General features: G+C 36.5%; 2 protein-coding genes across 2 annotated transcripts; both read left to right on the plus strand.

Moving 5' to 3' along the window:
- Positions 1–2,772: 2,772 nt before the first annotated feature.
- Smp_068080 (hypothetical protein) lies at positions 2,773–3,351 on the plus strand (the record flags this gene model as incomplete). Its single annotated transcript, XM_018794249.1, has 4 exons — positions 2,773–2,816; positions 2,852–3,013; positions 3,049–3,126; positions 3,159–3,351. The coding sequence occupies 4 exons, from the start codon at positions 2,773–2,775 to the stop codon at positions 3,286–3,288; spliced, it is 414 nt and encodes a 137-aa protein (XP_018648681.1). The 3' UTR covers positions 3,289–3,351.
- A 3,612-nt stretch (positions 3,352–6,963) lies between these two features.
- Smp_068090 (putative zinc phosphodiesterase) lies at positions 6,964–15,126 on the plus strand (the record flags this gene model as incomplete). The annotated part of the gene is made up of 5 exons (XM_018794250.1): positions 6,964–7,355; positions 10,065–10,225; positions 10,987–11,171; positions 13,750–14,101; positions 14,960–15,126. The coding sequence occupies 5 exons, from the start codon at positions 6,964–6,966 to the stop codon at positions 15,124–15,126; spliced, it is 1,257 nt and encodes a 418-aa protein (XP_018648682.1).
- Positions 15,127–19,870: the final 4,744 nt, after the last annotated feature.

Below are 19,870 nucleotides of genomic sequence, written 5' to 3' on the forward strand. Positions count from 1 at the left end.
TCCGCAAACAATAATGTCGACGACTTAAGCAATAGCAGGAATTCATTAACATAGAGGAGTTGAGGGCCTAAGATGGTGCCTTGGGGTACACCACTTTTGACCGCCTTCCACTAGGATAGCGTTCCAGTGACCCTCACTCTCAGTCTGCGGTCACATAAGAAGGTTGGTATCCATTCCTGTATAGCACCTGATACTCCAAAGCTCGAGAGCTTCTGCATAAGACCTAAGTGTGGAACCTTGCCAAACGCTTTGCTAAAATCTATGAATATCACATCGACAGATAGGTCGTTATCTAGGGCTGCTGTTCAATCTTCTCTCGCAATAAGTTAGTCAAGCATGAACGCTTGTTACGAAACCCATGTTGCTCGGGAGTTAACAGATTGTACGAATCTATGTGACTTAGTAGCTTAACCTGAATTATCTTTTCAAGTAACTTAACGACTGCTCTGGTTAGGCCAACAGACCGGTAATTAGATACGATCTGTCCCTGACCATCCTTGAATATAGGACTGACCAAAGCGTCTCTTCAATCTTTAGGGAGTTGAGGGAGTGAAAAGGACGTGTTGAAGAGCGTCGCGAGCGGTCTTGCAATAATGTCCGCGATAGATGACAGCAGATGTGGATGTAACCCACCACGGCCCGGGACCATTCAAGGTCTGTAGTTAGTTATCAATGAAGAACAGTTTCCACAGTCACATGTGCAGATCCTATGACTGTGATTGGGATAAGTATTCGAAACATTAACTGTAGAGGTGACTTCACTAAAATAGTTTGATAGACTCAGCTTTCGCTAGATCTGATTCAGCTAGTAAATCTGAATTTTCGTGTGACTATAACGCAAGAATACCGTCACTACGGTTTGTTCGCCGTTAAACGTACGTAAACAATCGCTTCGGACGACTACGGCCAACTGTCGTTCGTAAGTGGCACGAGATTTAGCTATGGTCTTTTTACATATATTCCGGATTTTCTTATATTCTCACTTAAACGATACCTGCCCTGTTGAGAAGAATAAGTCCCAGGAGTGTTTCCTACGCTTTAACAACTTCCGGGTTTCTTTATTAATCGATGGAGGGCGATGTGATGGCTGACGTGTTGACCATGGAATCAACGGCTGTGTTACAGACTCGAATGTAGCCTTAAACTTATTACATTCGTCTTCAATCGATCCATCAGCATCGACCGACCGTTCAATCGAGATAGCACAGTCTCTGATTACCGGAATATTAGCTCTCCAGATATTAGGACGAGGTGGAGCAGATGCAAATTATATACTATATGCCCGGAACTTGAAGGAAAGTACAACGTGGTCACTATTTACTAGTGGGGGAAGGTGTTGAATGTCGACAACATCTTCACAGTGGTATGTGAGGACAAGGTTCAGAAATGATGGGTCATGTTCCTAGTCAATATGTGCTGGTTTTAAGGTACGTTGTACAAGTACACACTGAACAATTGTTGACAATAGGTAGCTATCGGAACCCCCACCTGAAGCTGTGAGCTCTGTCTAGTTGATATGCAGTGCGTTGAAGCCTCCAATGATGAGACAACATTCTGCAATACTCCAAAAACGGATGTGACTAAAGGTAAGGTCGTCAGCAAGACAACACGGACTACGATGTATTCCTCCTATAGTCATCAACCCATTTCTAGACCTCACATGCACCACTAACATGCGCCTCCGATATGATTGATTGCATGCGAAAGTTATCCCTAACATATAACATTATGCCTCCTCCTCCACTGTGACTTATAACTCTATCACTTCTAATATAGATGTAGCCTGCAGTGATTGGAGAACAGTCTATATCCGCGGTGATCCGAGCTTCTGTGACATCAATTATATCGGGACTTAATTTCGAAGACTACGGGTATTTTCGTGGCACAAATTTAAGGTGTTTTAGGAATCATGCGTTCTGCCCATACAGGTCTCAGAAGCATTGGTTTACAAGACATGATTATCCGAAGACCACTAATTGTAAGGTTCGTTTCGCCACTTAGCTTTCGAGTTCTTAACTCCGCAAGAGCATTCTTCCACTTGATTCGATCTTGAAGCTGCCAATCTGGTCGAATACGAGTATTCGACTCATGATTTTGGCGTGCGTTATTCAATATTACGTAAAATGTTACCGATTACTAACTCCAATATCCTTCTTTGTTGGGTCTCGCCTCCAATCCATTTACCGAGTCTTATTACTTCCATGATGTGTATCCCCGAAACCTCTTCAGGCAGTACATTTCTGATGACAGATTCCACTGACTGCAGATAGTGTGCATGTCTTTTAGCAAATTCATTGTCTTTCGAATCTTCTAGATTCCGAATAATTAAACTAGGAACGTGTTAAACTTCTTTAAAAGTCGTATTCATGGCTTTCGACCATGATGTCAGATAATGCCTATTAACTGCTGTCATTTTACCGTTGGCTTTCCTTGTAACAGTGTCATATGAGTCGAGCGGATGACTCACAACAGTGTTCGGTGAGGTCAAACGTTTTCCATCCACGATAGGACTAAATGTTGTCTTTCATTCGGACTTCAGTGGAGCAATCTGATACTCAAAATGTGAGTCCAACAAGGACTTTTCAACTATATTTTCGATATTCTCGGAAAAACTAGTATGATTTCGGAATATTAGTCAGATAACGCTAGTCACACCTCATTTCAGCCATTCACAACAACTATAATCTTGTATTCTCTAAATCGGACTGGTTTTCGTTCATCACATCCAGAACCTAAAGTCAACCTTGGGAAGGAGACGAGGTATGTTTAAAAATGCTTGGAAGCAGGAGGGAGAGGTTCGCCTCTATTTTTAAAAGGTTTGAGCATGTTCTCTACATCTACTTACCAATAGGGTCAAGGGGATGATTGAAAAAGGAGCTCTAGACTATGAAGACCGCCCATTGTGGTACGATGTGTATAAAGCATTTCCTCCACGTGTTGATCCTTCGTATGATCGACCATGTCCCACTACCACAGTGCAGAATATTATCTATCCAGAAGATTGTGAAAGAGCGTAAGATCGATAGATTTATTATGAACTTTCATCAGAGCTTTTTTCAAAGGTCAGCACAGGCTCGAGACATTAAATATGTTCAATCTAGTGGACAATCGTTCGACACTGTCTAAGTAAGTGTTCATTTTACTCAACACTGTGTCAGGCTCTTAAGGAAGTGTCGAAAGTTGAGGGAGGTTCACCCGGACTTAAGTTCGGAAGAAATTTTGTCACTGGCTGAAAAGGAACTAAAACAAGATGAAACAACAAACAAACAAAACTTCGATAGCGCTTAAAGCTAGATTAGTTGTATTGGTTAAATTGTATCTATCTTGAAAATAAAGCTCATTTCAACTTTTAATTTTATGCTTCGAGTTTGCTTGAAACATCATATAACAAACATTTTTATGGAATTAATGTTCACAAAATTAAAATATCTTAACATTGTGAAAATACTAGGGAATTTCCCTGAAATTTTTGCTGTGCTAGTGAATTCTTCTTATGAATGATTTGTTTTCTTTCCAGTGATGAAGACTTAAAAAACGCAAAAGTTTCATTGAATATCTGGGGTTTATCCGAAAGATATCGCTTTACAGTAGAACGTTCTGTTTATGTGTACTAACTCATTGTTAAGGCTAAAATTGAAAGACTACTTAAAGGTAGTTAAATTATATTATTATCGGTAGTTCTAGTAGATCGTCCCAGTAGTTGGATGGAAAGGAAGAGATGTAAATGCGTACCATACATACGATTTCATACGTATAGTTAATTTAATATCTCAACACAAAAAGGTTCTTTCTGATGACTTATATCTGTTGATCATGTTACACTATTCAGATATGGGGAAAATCATCCCGTATAGTCAGCTTTCAACTTTAAAAAGCAAATAGATGTTTTCATGAGCCCCAACTATGTTCTCAATCTCACATTTTTCACACAGTAACAGTAAATAAAATAAGAGGTTAACAAGGATAGACAGTTTTCAGTGAATGAATGTTCAAAAGCTATATGAAGGTAAGAAAATCCACTTTCGGCCACGTTATCCATTCTCAAAATTGTATTTAACGTAGACTACCATAGGTTACTATCCATCATACATATTGTTTGGTAAACCGCTAGAGATTTCATTTGTAACGTTATTTGATAAATGCCCAGATCTTTTTATTTACTTGGGGATTTCTCAGATGACCAATTTATAAAGTCTAGCTGTACCTACCCCCCGACAGCGTCAAGCAGATCACCATTTCCTAATATATACTTCGGCTACTTCGGTATTAGAGGGTCATCTTTTATTTGGCGTATAGGGAATATGTCCCAGTTGTTCTCAGACTTGGGGAATTCCGCATCTTGTCACTTCGGTCAGTTGGGTTATTTATTCTGTTTGTTGTATACCGATCACTGAACTAGTAAAATGGCTATTTCATTTTCTTGCTTCATAAGTTTGATTTCTGGGCCTGTAGTGTTGACTTGGAAATATCATGTATCTCGAGGAGCACAAAAGCCCATGTCTCATTTTTATTCAATTTTTAAACCACGATTTCGCTTGTTCCAGCAACATTATATGAATGTCAGTACGCTGATGTGATAAAAGCATCTGAACAGTTCTTATGACCCCTTACGCCTGTCATCCCTCGTGGAGGAGCATAGACCGCCCACCAGCATTCTCCATCCAACCCTGTCCTGGGCAACTCTTTCCAGTTGCTACTCCAAACTCCACCTGTAGCTTTTCTGTAGTCACTACCGGTTCCAAGCCCGGGTAAAGGAGGAGGGTTGGGCATGGGGTTAGCGGCCCCATCCCGTAGAAAACTAACTCGCTAAAACAACGCTAATCAGAAAAAATAATTCCTAATATCCCTGGAGTGGGTTAAAAAATTAGGACTGGTTTATACTAAAATTAAGGTGTTATCCTATGCACCTACCCTGGCTTTGCCAGTCTAATACTTCGAACCACATTTTAGTTCGTGGATATTACCACTTGACCTAATAAACCTCGATGTCTAATAGGGTGGATTGTTTATTGATATAACGTGCATTATATATTCAACAATCCTCACATCAACACCTAATAATATCCAAATATCTCGAAAAGGTTTCATGAATTTCAAAAAAGTACGAGCAAGTGAAAAAAATCACCTATTCTCTGGAAAGCGGCCTACACTTAGTCATGAAACACAAGAAATCCAATACTTTAACTGGAATATTACAGATTCATATTCATGATCGGCTTTCTGTTGCTTCACACGTATTGTGTACAATCCTTGGGTAGTCTACGACTTTATCAACTCAACTTACTTCCGCCCTATCTGCGTCTAAGCAGAGACTGTTTAATACTTTCGATTATGAATAGTGTAGAACGTGGCATGTATGTGCTTCGGTCCAAGTTGCCACATAACATAATTACAGTACAACTAAATTACTAAGCCAAATGATAAAGTACTACGTCTCAACAATAGTAGAAAGATTATGTATAAAAGATATGATTGGATAAGTTAATGTGGAAAAGGATTTTGAAATTATGTATCTGCGGAAAGACAAACAGAGAGTTCATTTATACCATTGTGACGGGTTCTGCACCACGTCATTCAATGTCTCTATCCGTTGCTGAAGACAATCGCCTGGAGATTCGGTGCTTGTTCTTCATATTACGCTTTGAATATTAGGCTTCACTTCTTATATTCCCTACTAAACCAGTCGACGTTGCTAATAGTCACCTCGGATTTGCACTGTTTATTGCTGAATAAAAGTGATAATATCCTTTCGTTCACAGGTTTACATTAAAGCTGAATGTTTGTAGGATCTTCACTTTTTATAAATTTTATGATGCACTATATGTATCGCAACTTTATTTCCCACAGAAAATTCCGAATTTATGAAATCTTTGAGATTTCATTGGAGTAGTTAATGGTGTTTTATGGCACTAGTTGTTAAAAACAGTAATTTATATCCTGGAATTCCTTCATAAAAGTGACAACAAAGAGTTGATTACAGAGGTAGTATTGCGATTTATTTTACCACTTTTCCTGTAGCTGCATTACACTTAAAAAATATATGAGTGCGTTTAGAAAGATGTTTACAATATACGAGTATTTCGTCCTCTCGAAAATTACATTTCATGGTCATAAATTGAAATAGCATGGACTGTTGCTTTCAAAGGGGAAAAGAACAACTCGTCCGAGACGTTGCGCGATTTCGAAAAATTTCAAAAAGAAAGTTGTATTCAACGCGAGGTTTCGCCAGTCACCAATATGGCTGGGTTATGGAAGCTAAAAAGTGGGTCATTTACTGCTCTCAAACTGAACAGTAATGTAACTGCAAGATGATGATTACATCCAAAGCATTCTTCAAATGTCTGTTAGGATGTCTAGGTGACTGTATTTTGTCGTTTTTTTTTACTAAATAGGGGTATACCGTCTGAGTCGACAAAAGTCTTCGGGCGAAAGATGAACTCATAAAACATCAGGTGGATATAAAGTTATCTTCGGGAATATGCTTATAGAGAATCAAAATAGTGATTATAGCAATAAAAACTACTTGACGTAGCTAATTCTCATGGAATTTGTACGTAACTTGTGGTCCGGCCAATAATAAAAACATCTATGGTATAATGTACTTTCTAGACTCATATTTCGTTCACAAACGTTGCCACAAAATCTATTAGCTGGTAGGTCTGAGTGTAATTTATTAGTGAGAAATTCCATTTACGGTAGGGTGTTGGGAAATTCGTCTACTCACTATAACCTGATAAAATGTAAATGTATGTTCGTTGTATTTAGGACAGATCTGGGAGCCTCCTGACTTCTCAGGATCTAGAATCACCGATCTTGTGTTAAACGTAAGGTTATTACAAAACCAAAGGACCATGTTTTACACGACAATCACAATAACCAACTTGATACTCGTTCATCAAAACTTCACTTAATGTCAACTCATCTTAGAAGTATTTTATTTATTTTAGCTGCCAACCTTTGTTTATGATAAATTGTGTGACATCACTTTTTCAGGAGTTGGTTTTCTTAGGCACTGCATCTGGATATCCGTCACCCCACCGGGGAGCTTCCGGTGTAGTGCTACGTGACTTATGTTCTGGTTCACAGTGGTTATTTGACTGTGGTGAAGGTGTACAGATACAAGCGCAAAAGTCATCTTTCGTCCATTTTGGAAAAATCAATTCTATTTTCATTTCACATCTTCATGGGGATCATATGTTTGGTCTACCTGGATTTTTATGTACAATTGATCAGAAAGGCGAAGCTAATAATGTCATATTAGAAGATTCAAACCCACAAAATAGTAGCGCCTCCATAAACATATACGGGCCAAAAGGACTTCGCAGATTCCTTCGACTTGCTCTTGCATTATCAAGGTAAGCTATGGGAGTTACAGCTTGTTCGCTATCTGGTGATTCGGCACCCAACCGAACTATTTAAATCTTAACTTTTGACTGGTAGAAGCATTGAATTACATGAAATCTCATACATCAGAACATCCGTTTAAGTTGGTATGATTCTAATCGGCAAAGATAAATAATAAAACAAGAAAAATTTTCTAACTAATTAAAGAAACGGTAAAAAGAAAGAAACCCAACATTGGCCACGATAAAATCTTCAGTAGATAAAGAAGGGTTTAAAATGAATGGATGTGTTTTATTTCAAAATTCTTCTGTTCACCTCTCCTATGATTTCTAACTAAATGGTTCTAATATACTGTAACTATGAGTTGAAAGGTTAAATTCATCGTATTTACTTGAATCTAGGGTATTTCCTTCACGATCTGGTTCTATGTTCTGATACAGTTACTCCGAAACTCCCTAAAACCTACAAACGTTTTAGAGTAGTTAGTGACTCAACAAATAGAATACATGTTCTAAAAACTCAAGTCATCAGTTTTATCAATTAGATTTCTACCATTTTTTGAAGCTCAACGCCTAAAATCAACATTGTTTCTTTTGTTTGGCTCCACATGAGTAAAGCTCCAAAGAAATTTGTGAGAAAATACCTGCAGTTATCATGTCTTCAGGTCATATATTAGCTATGTAATATATAACTAGAGGGCTGCGCAGTATACTCGGGTCTTCATAAGGACTCAGATATTTTAATAACATCTAGTAGTATATGTACTTTCATTTTTCAACTATTGCGTTGGAAATTCGCATCTTGTCTTGATCTGTATTACAGGATAGTATCATTAGCCTTCTTATAGTATTTGTGGGATTTTACTGGTTTATTAGGTTGTATTTAGTTACTAAACTGTCGTACTTTACTCTTAAATCTTGTTTATTGCAAAATATCAAGTTATAGAGTGGCTTTAAATAGTGTAAAAAGTCTGAATGCTATTAAATATTGTGGATACATCTACATTTTCTAATTTCAACAGAGTTGTATATTCTGTTTGGACTTGATGAATAGTATCTAAAACTTTCAATATACTGTGTCATGCTACTCATTAACATTAAGTTTTAACGCTTAGAAACCTTGCTCTGTAATATTTTTTTCTTTCATTTGTTATTCTCTTACTTTGTAGTATGTAAGGAAACCATTTACTGGTACATCTGATGCGGTCACTTACATTATATTAATGTCACCATGATAATTAATAAGAAATATTTGGGGATGCACAAAATTCTGTAACGGATATGTGATAGGTGTTTTCTAAAGTTGCAAAAGCTTGATATATTGACTAGCTCAGAAGTAAAACAATAATCCAGTAGATAAGCTAGAGAGTTTATTGTTCATTTTAAAGCTCAATACGCCTTTAATCTCCTCGACAAGTCTTCTGCATTGGGAATAAGTTTGAATCTTAGATAACATAACTTTAATATTACGAAATGATTCTGTTCACTTTTTGTAAATATACGGCATTTTGCTAATCCGTCAGTTTGACTAAGGTATTAGTAGTTCATGATTTAAAACCTAGTCTGAACGGTTGCTCGGACATCAATACGTGTATGAAAAATTACAATTCTTCATAAATTTTCACTGAAATTCTGGTTTTTTGTCCATTTTCAAGTTCTTTTAAAAAGACTATGTGGAAAAAAGCCCCACCATTATTTTGCTGTAAACTATCCTACAATTTTCTACTATCCGGTACTATCTGAATAGTGCCGATCGAGAATCCTCAACAACCAATACCTGCTCTTCACTCAAGTTTGCTATTCAGCGAAACTATTACTTGCTAGATAGTCTATAAAACATTACAATCGTCCTTGACTATGACGACTTACCAGACATAAGTGATCGCTTACAACCCGTTGTGTCAGTCAACGTTGGAGTATCTTGTGATTTATTTGTGAAAAATTAGCGACCTGGATAAAAATGGGTTTCGGCAACCGCTGTTATTGTATGTCATATATTTTGAATTTCACAAAGGCAATATCGTATATGAATATCAGTTTTTTAAAGGATCTAGTCAATTCTGACCACCCCACCTTACCAAAAGCCTCCTTCGAAACCACGCATAAAGTCAGAAGAGTCGACTCAACAGGAATCCAAATGGAAAACTTATGTACAGCAGAAGCTGTTTCTATCCACCAGTTTAAGGTTAATCTTTTCGTACAAAAACAGTATTTTTAGTCCCTCATTTTCTATAGCCTTCTGTTTTCCATAATCTATGTTTTTTTGTTTTTATTTATTATTCTACTCCTTTCCAATCACTTTCATAACCATTAACAATTACTATAATTTTTAATTATTATGTTATGAGTAGCTATCTAGTGGATAATTATTTTCCCCTTACCAGTTTTCACTAGCCGATTATCACATAACTTTCAATATCTGATTTTCATAAACAATACATGACATGATGTCACTCTAGCTTTTTTTAATATCCTTTTTTACTATAAACTACTATCTTAGCAAATAAAATTAACTATAAAAACGACCGTACAGCTTAAATAAATGAAATCGTCAAAAGGAACATTTGTTTCACTGAATTTTCTTCTTTCTTCAACAAAGTGTCTCGTTATTTAAGATCAATATTACTAAACTGTTTTACATTGTGTAAGATTTTACTTAGATACTGTGAGTATAGTTTGAGTTAAAACATCAATAAGATTTAATATTTTCATTTGGTCTAGAGCTAATTTGAGCTACACTTATGCTGTTCATGAGTTAATATTGGAAGAAAAACATTGCCCTCCAAATTGGCAAGATTGGGCGTGTTTAGAAGCCGATATAACTCGAGATCCCCCATTATTTTGTGAACGTTCTGGTAGAGACATTTTCGCGAATAATGATGGTAAGATTTATTGTTGAACGTCACTTATAAATATTTCTATAGATTTACTTATTTCATTATGTTTAAAGTGAAATGCATTATAATTGCTTTCTAACTGAAAGTGGGATTCATACCTACGTCTTTTTAATCGTTTGGCCTCTAACTTAGCTATTATTAGGTTGAGCAGCAATGAGTTGAGAAGACATTTGAGCGTCTGAATCTTGCCTACGCAACCATTTTATTGGTTTCCATGAAGAAGTTTCTGATGCTTAATTTAACTGACAATAACCATATGACATTGTAGAGCGAAGAATAATTGTACTGAGTCCGAAACTCGATCCTGAGGGCATATACTAAAGTTCTATTTTTCATTTTTTCCAGTTTTGTGAGTTAACTTATTGAAATTATGTTACGATAATGGATGATTAACATTACTTGATGTCCGTTGGTGAGTAAATAATGATTCCCCCCTTAATATTATGTGTCTCAGTTGGCTAGTAAATATAAGCAACTTTTTATCATATGTTTTAGAGTAAAATTAAAATGCCATAGAAAGGTCACTTATTGAGTTTAACTAATCAAAGAAAAAGTCAAAGGCAGGAACAAGAAAGTCTATACCTGTCCAACCAATATCTTACAAATCTAATTCTTCATGTAGCTATCCCTTGTAATTTTGTATTAAGTTCACGAAAAATTTACTGATACTATTACGGTTCTATAAGAGTTTATCCAATTAATTTTTGAAGTATGTTACATAACGCTATGTGTTATCTGTTTTGCAGGATTCTGGTATAATATTACAAATAATGAAGAGAACTGTGAAATGGTGCATGCAATGTCTATAAAACATACGATCCCTTCCGTAGGTTGGCTGATAATAAAGCCGGATCAATCACCTTCCTTGTGTGTTGAGACAGCTATAAAATTAGGCGTTCCCAAAGGACGGTTAATGGGTGAACTGAAACGAGTAGTTTATATATTTTAAATTTTCATTATTTCGGTGTTGTGATATCGTATAAATAATTAAATGGACATATATTAAAGTTATTAGTGATACAAGTAACAGGCATATGAATTGACTCAGTGACACTTTTACTTCTGTGCTTCTATCTAAGAAACATGGAGCTTTTAACTTAAATATATATACTTGACTGTCGGCGGTTTATTCATATGCTCATGTGTTACTGAATTGAATGTATTTTTGGTATCTGATTATCACTGTGAACCCTCACATAATTTATGCTCTTAATCGTCTGATACATACTTATCATTTATTATTTGTTTATTTGAGCACATAAATATTGATACAAAGGAATACCGAATACATATGCGCCACACAAATTCACTTGATTTGTGTGTGGGATGTGATACTACCCGGGTGCCCAGACCGAAACAGGTTGTTTCCTTAGGGAGCCACACCCAATGCCTTTGACCTAAAGGTCTGACCCACAAGGCAGTGGAACAACGTCAGGAGATGCACTCCAATGATGACCAATACTTGGTTCATAAGCCATTTGTTCCCTCAGGATCCTGGAGCCCGTGTGAAACATTGGTTTGGAATCATGGTTTTCCAACTCCCCTAGATGGACTCACCGTGTCCACCAACCCGTTTAAAGCGCCGGACATTCGCCTTTTGTCCTCTCGATTTTGTAAACAACCAGCTCGCCGCGAGAAGGCAGTGAGTAGGACTTCCCTGGTAGTGGCTGTATACGCGTGGCCATGCGAGAGCATTTGGAGAGGGAGAGCGGACTCTCCACACTCTTGGCCATACCAGGACATTTGGCGGCTTTATTCTAAGTTGTGTATGATGCATATAAGTAAATTAAGTGAACAATATTACATTCTTGTTTATTATATTTCATATTCATCAGCTTATTTAGTGTATTGTTGGAAAAGACTCACTCAATAGTTGGTTTAGGTTAATACCTTTGTCAAGTATGCACAGATTAAATGATTATATTTTATTATATATCAAATCCTTCATCGTACAGATAAACTTTTTATCAGTTCAAATCAGGTTATCAGCTACAGTTAATCTTTCCAGGAATTCGTTTTTAGTCTTATTAATATTTTATTTGTACCTGTTTACAGACTGCTGTGACTGAACACTACTACAAAATTACTTACTAATTAATTTTATTTAAACGTTTTGTCTTCCGTTTTGTTGATTTTCTCTCACCATGTTGCTGTAATGTAAAACAAATTGAACCAACTTGCATTACTACAAGTTCCTTCTTTGTTTATGATTAGCTGACATTGATAATTTCTATTTTCCATGAGTTATACTTTGTTGTTTTCGGACGATCATGAATCGAACGTATCTATGTATCAGAAAACATCTGATTAATGAAAAGGTATAAGAAACAATATAAAAATATAAAAAGCGTTAGATTACCAAGATATATCGTAAAGGTTGACATAAAACAATCTGACTGAGAAATATCAGCATATAGTCAGTCAAATAATCAAACTGAATGACAAATAATTTAGGAGTAATCATAATATTGCAGGAATTCACTTGCGGTATTCTCTGCCTTATTACAGATACTTTTTGTCTTTGTCTAGTTAAAAAAAGTGAAAAAAACCAAACAGAGACTATCATACTCTCACCATACACTACAATTAACATTAAGACTAATGTCTATAATTTCGTACATGGAACCCTAAGAAAATCACCTGCTTCAGTTTGGGCACCTAGACAGTATCACAGCCCTCACACAAATCGAATGAGATTTGTGTGGTGCATATGTATCTGGTGCCCCTTTGTACCAATATTTATGTGTTTAATAAATATTTCATAAGGATTTATTAGATTTATCAATAAGAATATAAATATCTACGAGTTATGTTAACATTACTTCTCATAATTCAATTACTTTTATTTAAATTTGACCAGTAATTAATTTTTATTATTTATAGTTTATAATAACATAGATATCTAATTAGTGGATTTTAGTTGATATATTTTGAATTACAATTGTATATCAGAATTAGCTTTTCTTTTATAATAAACAGGACATTAGTGTTACATCTTAGTAAAGAAGTAAGTACGGATAACTTACGGGACCTATTATTGCACTATTATTCTATGTATATTCCTATTGTATAACTATTCAGTAACTAGATTATCTATATTCATCTTATTATAAGCTTCATTTTGAACTATTGATTATTATTATACGATTTACTGTTTTTAAATTATACTCAGTTTATTGATTACTGTCTCCCACGCTCACAGCCACATTTGGCTTGATTTTATACAAAATCAAGCTGTCAAAATGAAGCTTATAATAAGATGAATATAGATAATCTAGTTACTGAATAGTTATACAATAGGAATATACATAGAATAATAGTGCAATAATAGGTCCCGTAAGTTATCCGTACTTACTTCTTCACTAGGATATAACAATTAGCATATTACAAGTGTATATATTAACACTAAAATCTATTGTATTTCTCAAGACAGGATATAAGTTTTGATTCTGATTTCATTGATTAATTGATATCATAAAACAATTTCAATACTTTTTTCTTCTCCCAAGGGTAATACAATTGTCATTGATGGTAAAACAGTTCGGCCTGAAGATGTATTGAAACCACGTTTAAGAGGTCATCGTATTGCAATTATGGGGGACACGTATGATTCTTCTGAACTTTTACGTCTTATGCAAGTTTTGCATACTGCAAATCAAATCACTTCTATAACTCTGGATACCCTTGTACATGAAGCTACTTTAGACGATAGTTTATATGAGGATGCGTTGAGCAAAGGTCATTCTGTACCAAGCGTTGTAATGAAATTAGCCTGTCAACTCAATGTTCGTCAGTTAGTTTTAACACATTTCAGTCACAGATATGATCGAATAGACTCTTCGGATGAAAATACTATAAAAAGTAAATTCACCTTGTTATTGTTATAAAAATATAGTTTCACTCAACACAATATATTGTAAATTAATGTATTCGTGATACCTGCTATTATCTTTTATCAAAAACGAACTGTAGTGTCAATAATGCTATAATTATGAATTGATCAGAGGACTACTCAGCTTATTTGTCAAAAGCAACCACAGCTTCAGTATTGAAGTTAACACGTTTTAAACTTCTGAAGCATGTCATTAGAATGTAGATTGATTAGTAAATTTAGTTATTGGTCAGATAAATGATAAGTTACTGTAGTATATCGAACTAATATTTATATACAGAGAATACTTTTAGAACTTTTATAAAAATTATCACTGGATTCGAAATATATCCTCTTAAATCACGATGCATTGATCTGTAGGTAACACGTTCGCTGCGAGGACTGAAGATTGTTGGTTATTACTAATGAAGATTTCCGTACTGTGCCAAAACAACTATCCGGTGTCCCACTGATTCCCTTGTTAGTATCAGTCCGGGACGAAAACCATCAAATATAATACTTCTTTTATTTTAACGCATAGTTGTTTGTGTAAACAACCAGTCGTATTATATATATATATCGGTACGATGTTATTACTCCCGATGTTATAAACAATGTTTCGCTCTTATTAAACCCTTCGATTTATGCTTCTACAAGTTGACTTGACAGATATTGTGTTGTACTCTTCAGAATAAATTAAAGCATATAATAATCAAATAGTCAGGAAAATAGATTGTACTGTATTGTTTTGGCTTTTCCAATATATCAATATATCATTGGTTAATATTATTCATTTATCATTACTTTCAAAAATTTTCCCAAGCCACACGAACTATACTTTCTTACAGATAAAATCGGTGAACAGGCGATTTATTCAAACAAATCTAAAAGTGATAAGAAAAACAAACCTAGTTTACAAATTATCTTAGATCAAGCCAAATCTACAGATTTCAGCGGAGATATCATTTTGGCTGATGATCAACTTTTAGTGAAAATTCCCCCTGTAACACAATAACAATATTAGTATGTAAAAGTTTATGGTTTTTCTGTTTTATAAATTCATATTACTACTAAGAAATGTATACAGTTGTTTTTTACCAAATTAATTTTTTTCTAAATATCACTTAAGTATCAGTGGATAAGATTTTCTTCTGATCTCCAATAAGAGATCAATCTGGGCCCCATTTGACACACTGGTTCCCTTCACAAGCATCTAAAGTCGCCCATATCCCATTTCAGTGGTATATAAGTAAATTTAGCTGGTATTTCTTCAACAAGATCGAAGAGTCAACTTGGCTAGCACTAACTCTAAGTATCATGGGAATTCAGCAATCTGAGTGAGATTTGTCAGGATTTTTCAAACCTGATGAACCGAAAGATCGGTTACTATCAAAATTTCTGGATTTTTTAAGAAACGACTAACTAGACACAAACTAACATAAGGCTGTCGTTCATCTCGGGGTAGCGTTGCATGATCTACAAGCGAATTTGAAAGCCTTAAGAGTTAAGGAATTCTGTGGATTTTAGTAGCGTCTGTTGAATTGATCGATTCTCGGAAAAGATACTGACGACTCAACTTGGAAAACAAGTGAAAAGACAAACTTGTATACATGCTGACAGAATAGTCTTCTTATCGTAAGCGTTGTTGTACAAGATGTGCTTCTTTTAGGAACTGACTTGTCTCAGTTCTTAGTTTGCCCATACGGAAGGAACGCGTCGACCACGCACTTATCCTTTATTTGTTTTCACTTTACCTTATGTCATATCAGAACATTAGATACACAAATGGAACCACCCTTTAGTGGAGTCCAAATCTTTATCGGATAAAAAAGCTAACCACCCGGTATATCGGTAATGTAAATCCTTTGAAATAATTCTTAACATGTTCTATAAGTTGGTTATCACTTATTCACGTATAAGATACAGCGAAAATGGCAGTATGCTTTTTGAATAGATACACCACGTTGAGTATTAATGGTAAGTAGCTCTCTCGATTCTTCAGCCACTTCCACTTGTAAATAGGCATCAGCAAGATCCAGCTTTGCAAAGAACTTTCAACCATTTAGCATAGTGAACAAATCTGCAGGGACTGGCAGCGGGTAGCAATGATGTTCTAGGGCTGCGCTAAGACCTGTGGAAAATTGCGCATATTCGGGTTGTTCCATTGGCCTTCTTAATAACCATAATGTTAGCTACCCAAGCAGAATAAGAAACAGGTGTAATAACTCCTTGTAATTGAAGGCGATTAAGTTCTTCATCAACTTTCGATAATGCTGCGTACGGCACTGGTCTCTTTGGATGGAAAACAGGTTTAGCCCCCGGTTTCAACCGAAGTTTTGCTTTCATAACAGAGCACCGACCCAAAACAGGCTGGAAAATGGTTGAAGCTCCGTCATTAGTTTCTTTGAATATGTTTCAGGTTCATGGGGTTGTTTCACCAGATGGCATACGGTGTTTAACGAAACGTCAGCTAAATGCAGCTGGTCAAACCAATCTAAACCAAGTAAACTAAGATCAGCTGGTGTTATGTAACATACTCCCGTGTAATTCGAATCGCGAAAAGACACTTTACAATCAAATTGTTCCAACAAACGTAGGTAATTAGCGCATGCAGTACGAGAATTTGCGTTGTTGGCACCATGAGTGGTCTGCCCATTTTGATCCAAGATTTCTGTGAGAGAATTGTTACGTCTGATGCAGCGTCTATTTGCAATCTAAACGGATGCCCATTAATATTAAGGGTATTAAATTTCCTCTCACCTGGGGTTGAGCTCTGACAGGTTGCTACTAGACTCAAAAAATTTGTGAGGGATCTAGGAACAGGCTTTCTGGAGCGATTTGGCTTCCCTCTTAAACAAAATCCATCTTTGTGGCCCACAGCTTTACAATTCCTGCAACGATGTTATTTATACGGACAGCTTCGAACATAATGCCATGCACCACAGTGCCAGCATGTAGGATCTACGGAAAGAAGAAAAAACTACTATGGAGGACTATTGGAAAGAGATCCAAGAAGCATTAACTTCAACGAGCCAGGAGGTGCTGGGTCGCAAGGAGAATCATCATAAGGAATGGATCTCTATCGAAACCCTGGACATGACTCAGGAAAGAAAGAACAAGAGGACAGCAATTAACAACATTGAAACAAGAACAGATAAAGTCAAGGCACAAAATGGATACACAGAAGCAAAACGAGCAAGTGAAGAAGAGCATTAGAGCTGACAACCAGAAATAGTTGGAAGAGCTAGCAATGACGGCGGAAAAAGCTGCAAGAAAAGGAAATATCAACACAACTATATGATACAACGAAGAAATTAGCAGGGAAACATAGTAAACTAGAGAGACCGGTCAAGAACAAAGAAGGCAAGACAATCACCGAGATTCAAGAACAGAGGAACAGATGGGTAGAATATCTCGAGGAACTCTTGAATGGACCAGCTCCATTGAATCCACCAGAAATCGAAGCAGCACACAGACCTTCCTATAGATTTCACTACACCAATGATCGGAGAAATCAGGATGGTCATCAGACAAATCAAGAGTGAGAAAGCAGCAAGACTTGACAACATACCAGCTGAAGCACTGAGGTCCGACATTGAAGCAACTACAAACATGCTTCACCTATTATTCAAGAAGACGCCCAACTTTGAGATCAATAGGCTGGATTCCGTGGGGATCGGTCGTGTACAGACCGAATCGCGGCACTACAGATCATCGTTGAACAACCAACTGAATGGAGTTCTTCACTATACGTCAACTTCATTGACTATGAGAACCGTTTGACAGTGTAGACAGGAGGAACTTATAGAAACTTCGACACTATGGTATGCCTGAGAAGATCGTCAACGTCATCCGCAATCCACACGACGGACTACAGTCCAAAGTCGTGCATGGAGGACAGCTGACAGATGCATTCCAAGTAAGGACCGGAGTCAGATAAGGCTGCATACTCTCACCTTTTCTCTTTCTTCTGGTGGTCGACTGGATTATGAAGACCTCGACATCTGATGGAAAGCACAGAATACAAAGGACAACTCGGAATCAATTAGAAAATTTGGACTTCGTAGATGATCTGGCCCTTCTATTCCATACACACGAACAAATGCCGATGAAGACAACCAGTTTAGCAGCAACCTCTGCATCAGTAGGTCTCAACATACACAAGGCAAAAAGCAAGATCCTCAAATACATTACAGCGAGTAACGATCCAATCAAACTTGATGGAGAAGCTCTGGAATCTTCCACGTATCTGGGAATCATCATCGATGAACAAGGAGGATCGGATTCAGACGTGAAGGCGAGGATTGGCAAAGAAGAAGCCGCATTCCTGCAATTGAGGAAGATATGGAACTCAAAACAACTGTTAACCAATATCAAAGTCAGAATATGCAATACGAACGTCAAGACAGTCCTACTGTACGGAGCTGAAACGTGGACAACTACTACAACCATCTTCACGAAGGTAAAAGTATTTATAAACAGATGTCTACGCAAAATACTCACCATTTACTGTCTGGATGCTATCAGCAATAGCGTTTTATGGAAGAGGAAATTAGGAAAGGACGTTGGAGGTGGATCGGACATACATTAAGGAAATCATCCTAACTTGGAATCCGGAGGGAACCGGAAAAGAGGAAGGCCAAAGAACGCATTACGCCGGGAAATAGAAGCAGATATGGAAAGGATCGCCCAGGACAGGGTTGGATGGAGAATACTGGTGGGCGGCCTATGCTTCTCCACGAGGGGTAACAGGCGTAAGTAAGTGAGTGTTATACAACACCAAATAGAAATGGTGTCTTCGTTGACGAGGTTCCGAACGTTCATCGATCGAAGTTATTGAAAAATACCCACTCAGTAAAATAAAATTGTTGAGTTAACTGTATGGGGAGTGATCATAAAGTTAACAATTCCCTAGTACCAGATGATACTGTGGTTCTAGGCTATATCCAAATGAGATGGTGAAGATTTGTAGCTCAGATGGATAATTTTGGTGGAGTTCTGTACTCTGAGTTAAAACAGAAATCTGAGTTCTAGGTATAGTAGATCTTATGTGTATTTTTGTTACGTGACACCTTAATGGAAAGTCCAAAGCCGAAGATAAACGCTGTGTTATACTAAAGTAACATTTAGATCCATGGTGTATGCTACTTATACCGAAAGATATAAGTAGTATGTAAAACCAATCGGAAGTGGAAGATCGAGATTTAGAGAATAAAATGGAAAGTTGAGAGGAATTATGAACTGGAAGAATCGTACACAATTCGAAGGATAAATGATGGAAATTTGCAAAAGAAGTATTCTGTCTATGGTTCTCATTTTAACAATAGACTAATTTTTCCTAAATACAATCGGTTGTCTCCATCTGTATTCTAGATCACTACAGATATATTCTTAAAGATAGAACGAGATTCTGTCTCATGAACCCCTGATAAACACGTTTTGCATGTTCGAATAGGGAGGTATTACAAAATGTACAACTGAAGAGCATTATTTTAAGCTGTAGCACCTCAAAATTCATATTATGCAATCATAATGGTAAATAGGTGGGCGTTGTACAATATTTTCATATGCCTAATTTTATTTGCATAGATTAAAATTCGATTGGTAATTATCTAGTTTTATCACTTATGTTTAAGATTTGACAATTTCAAACTAATATCGCTAGTTCAAAGTAACTTTAATTACGGTATCTGCCTGTCGCTAGTGAGACCCGGCCGTTGCTGCTACCTTGACGTGGTGGTCGGGCTTGCCTATCGTGA

This window comes from Schistosoma mansoni, chromosome 1, assembly GCF_000237925.1.
Source record: "Schistosoma mansoni strain Puerto Rico chromosome 1, complete genome".
NCBI classification, from domain to species: Eukaryota; Metazoa; Platyhelminthes; class Trematoda; order Strigeidida; family Schistosomatidae; genus Schistosoma; species Schistosoma mansoni.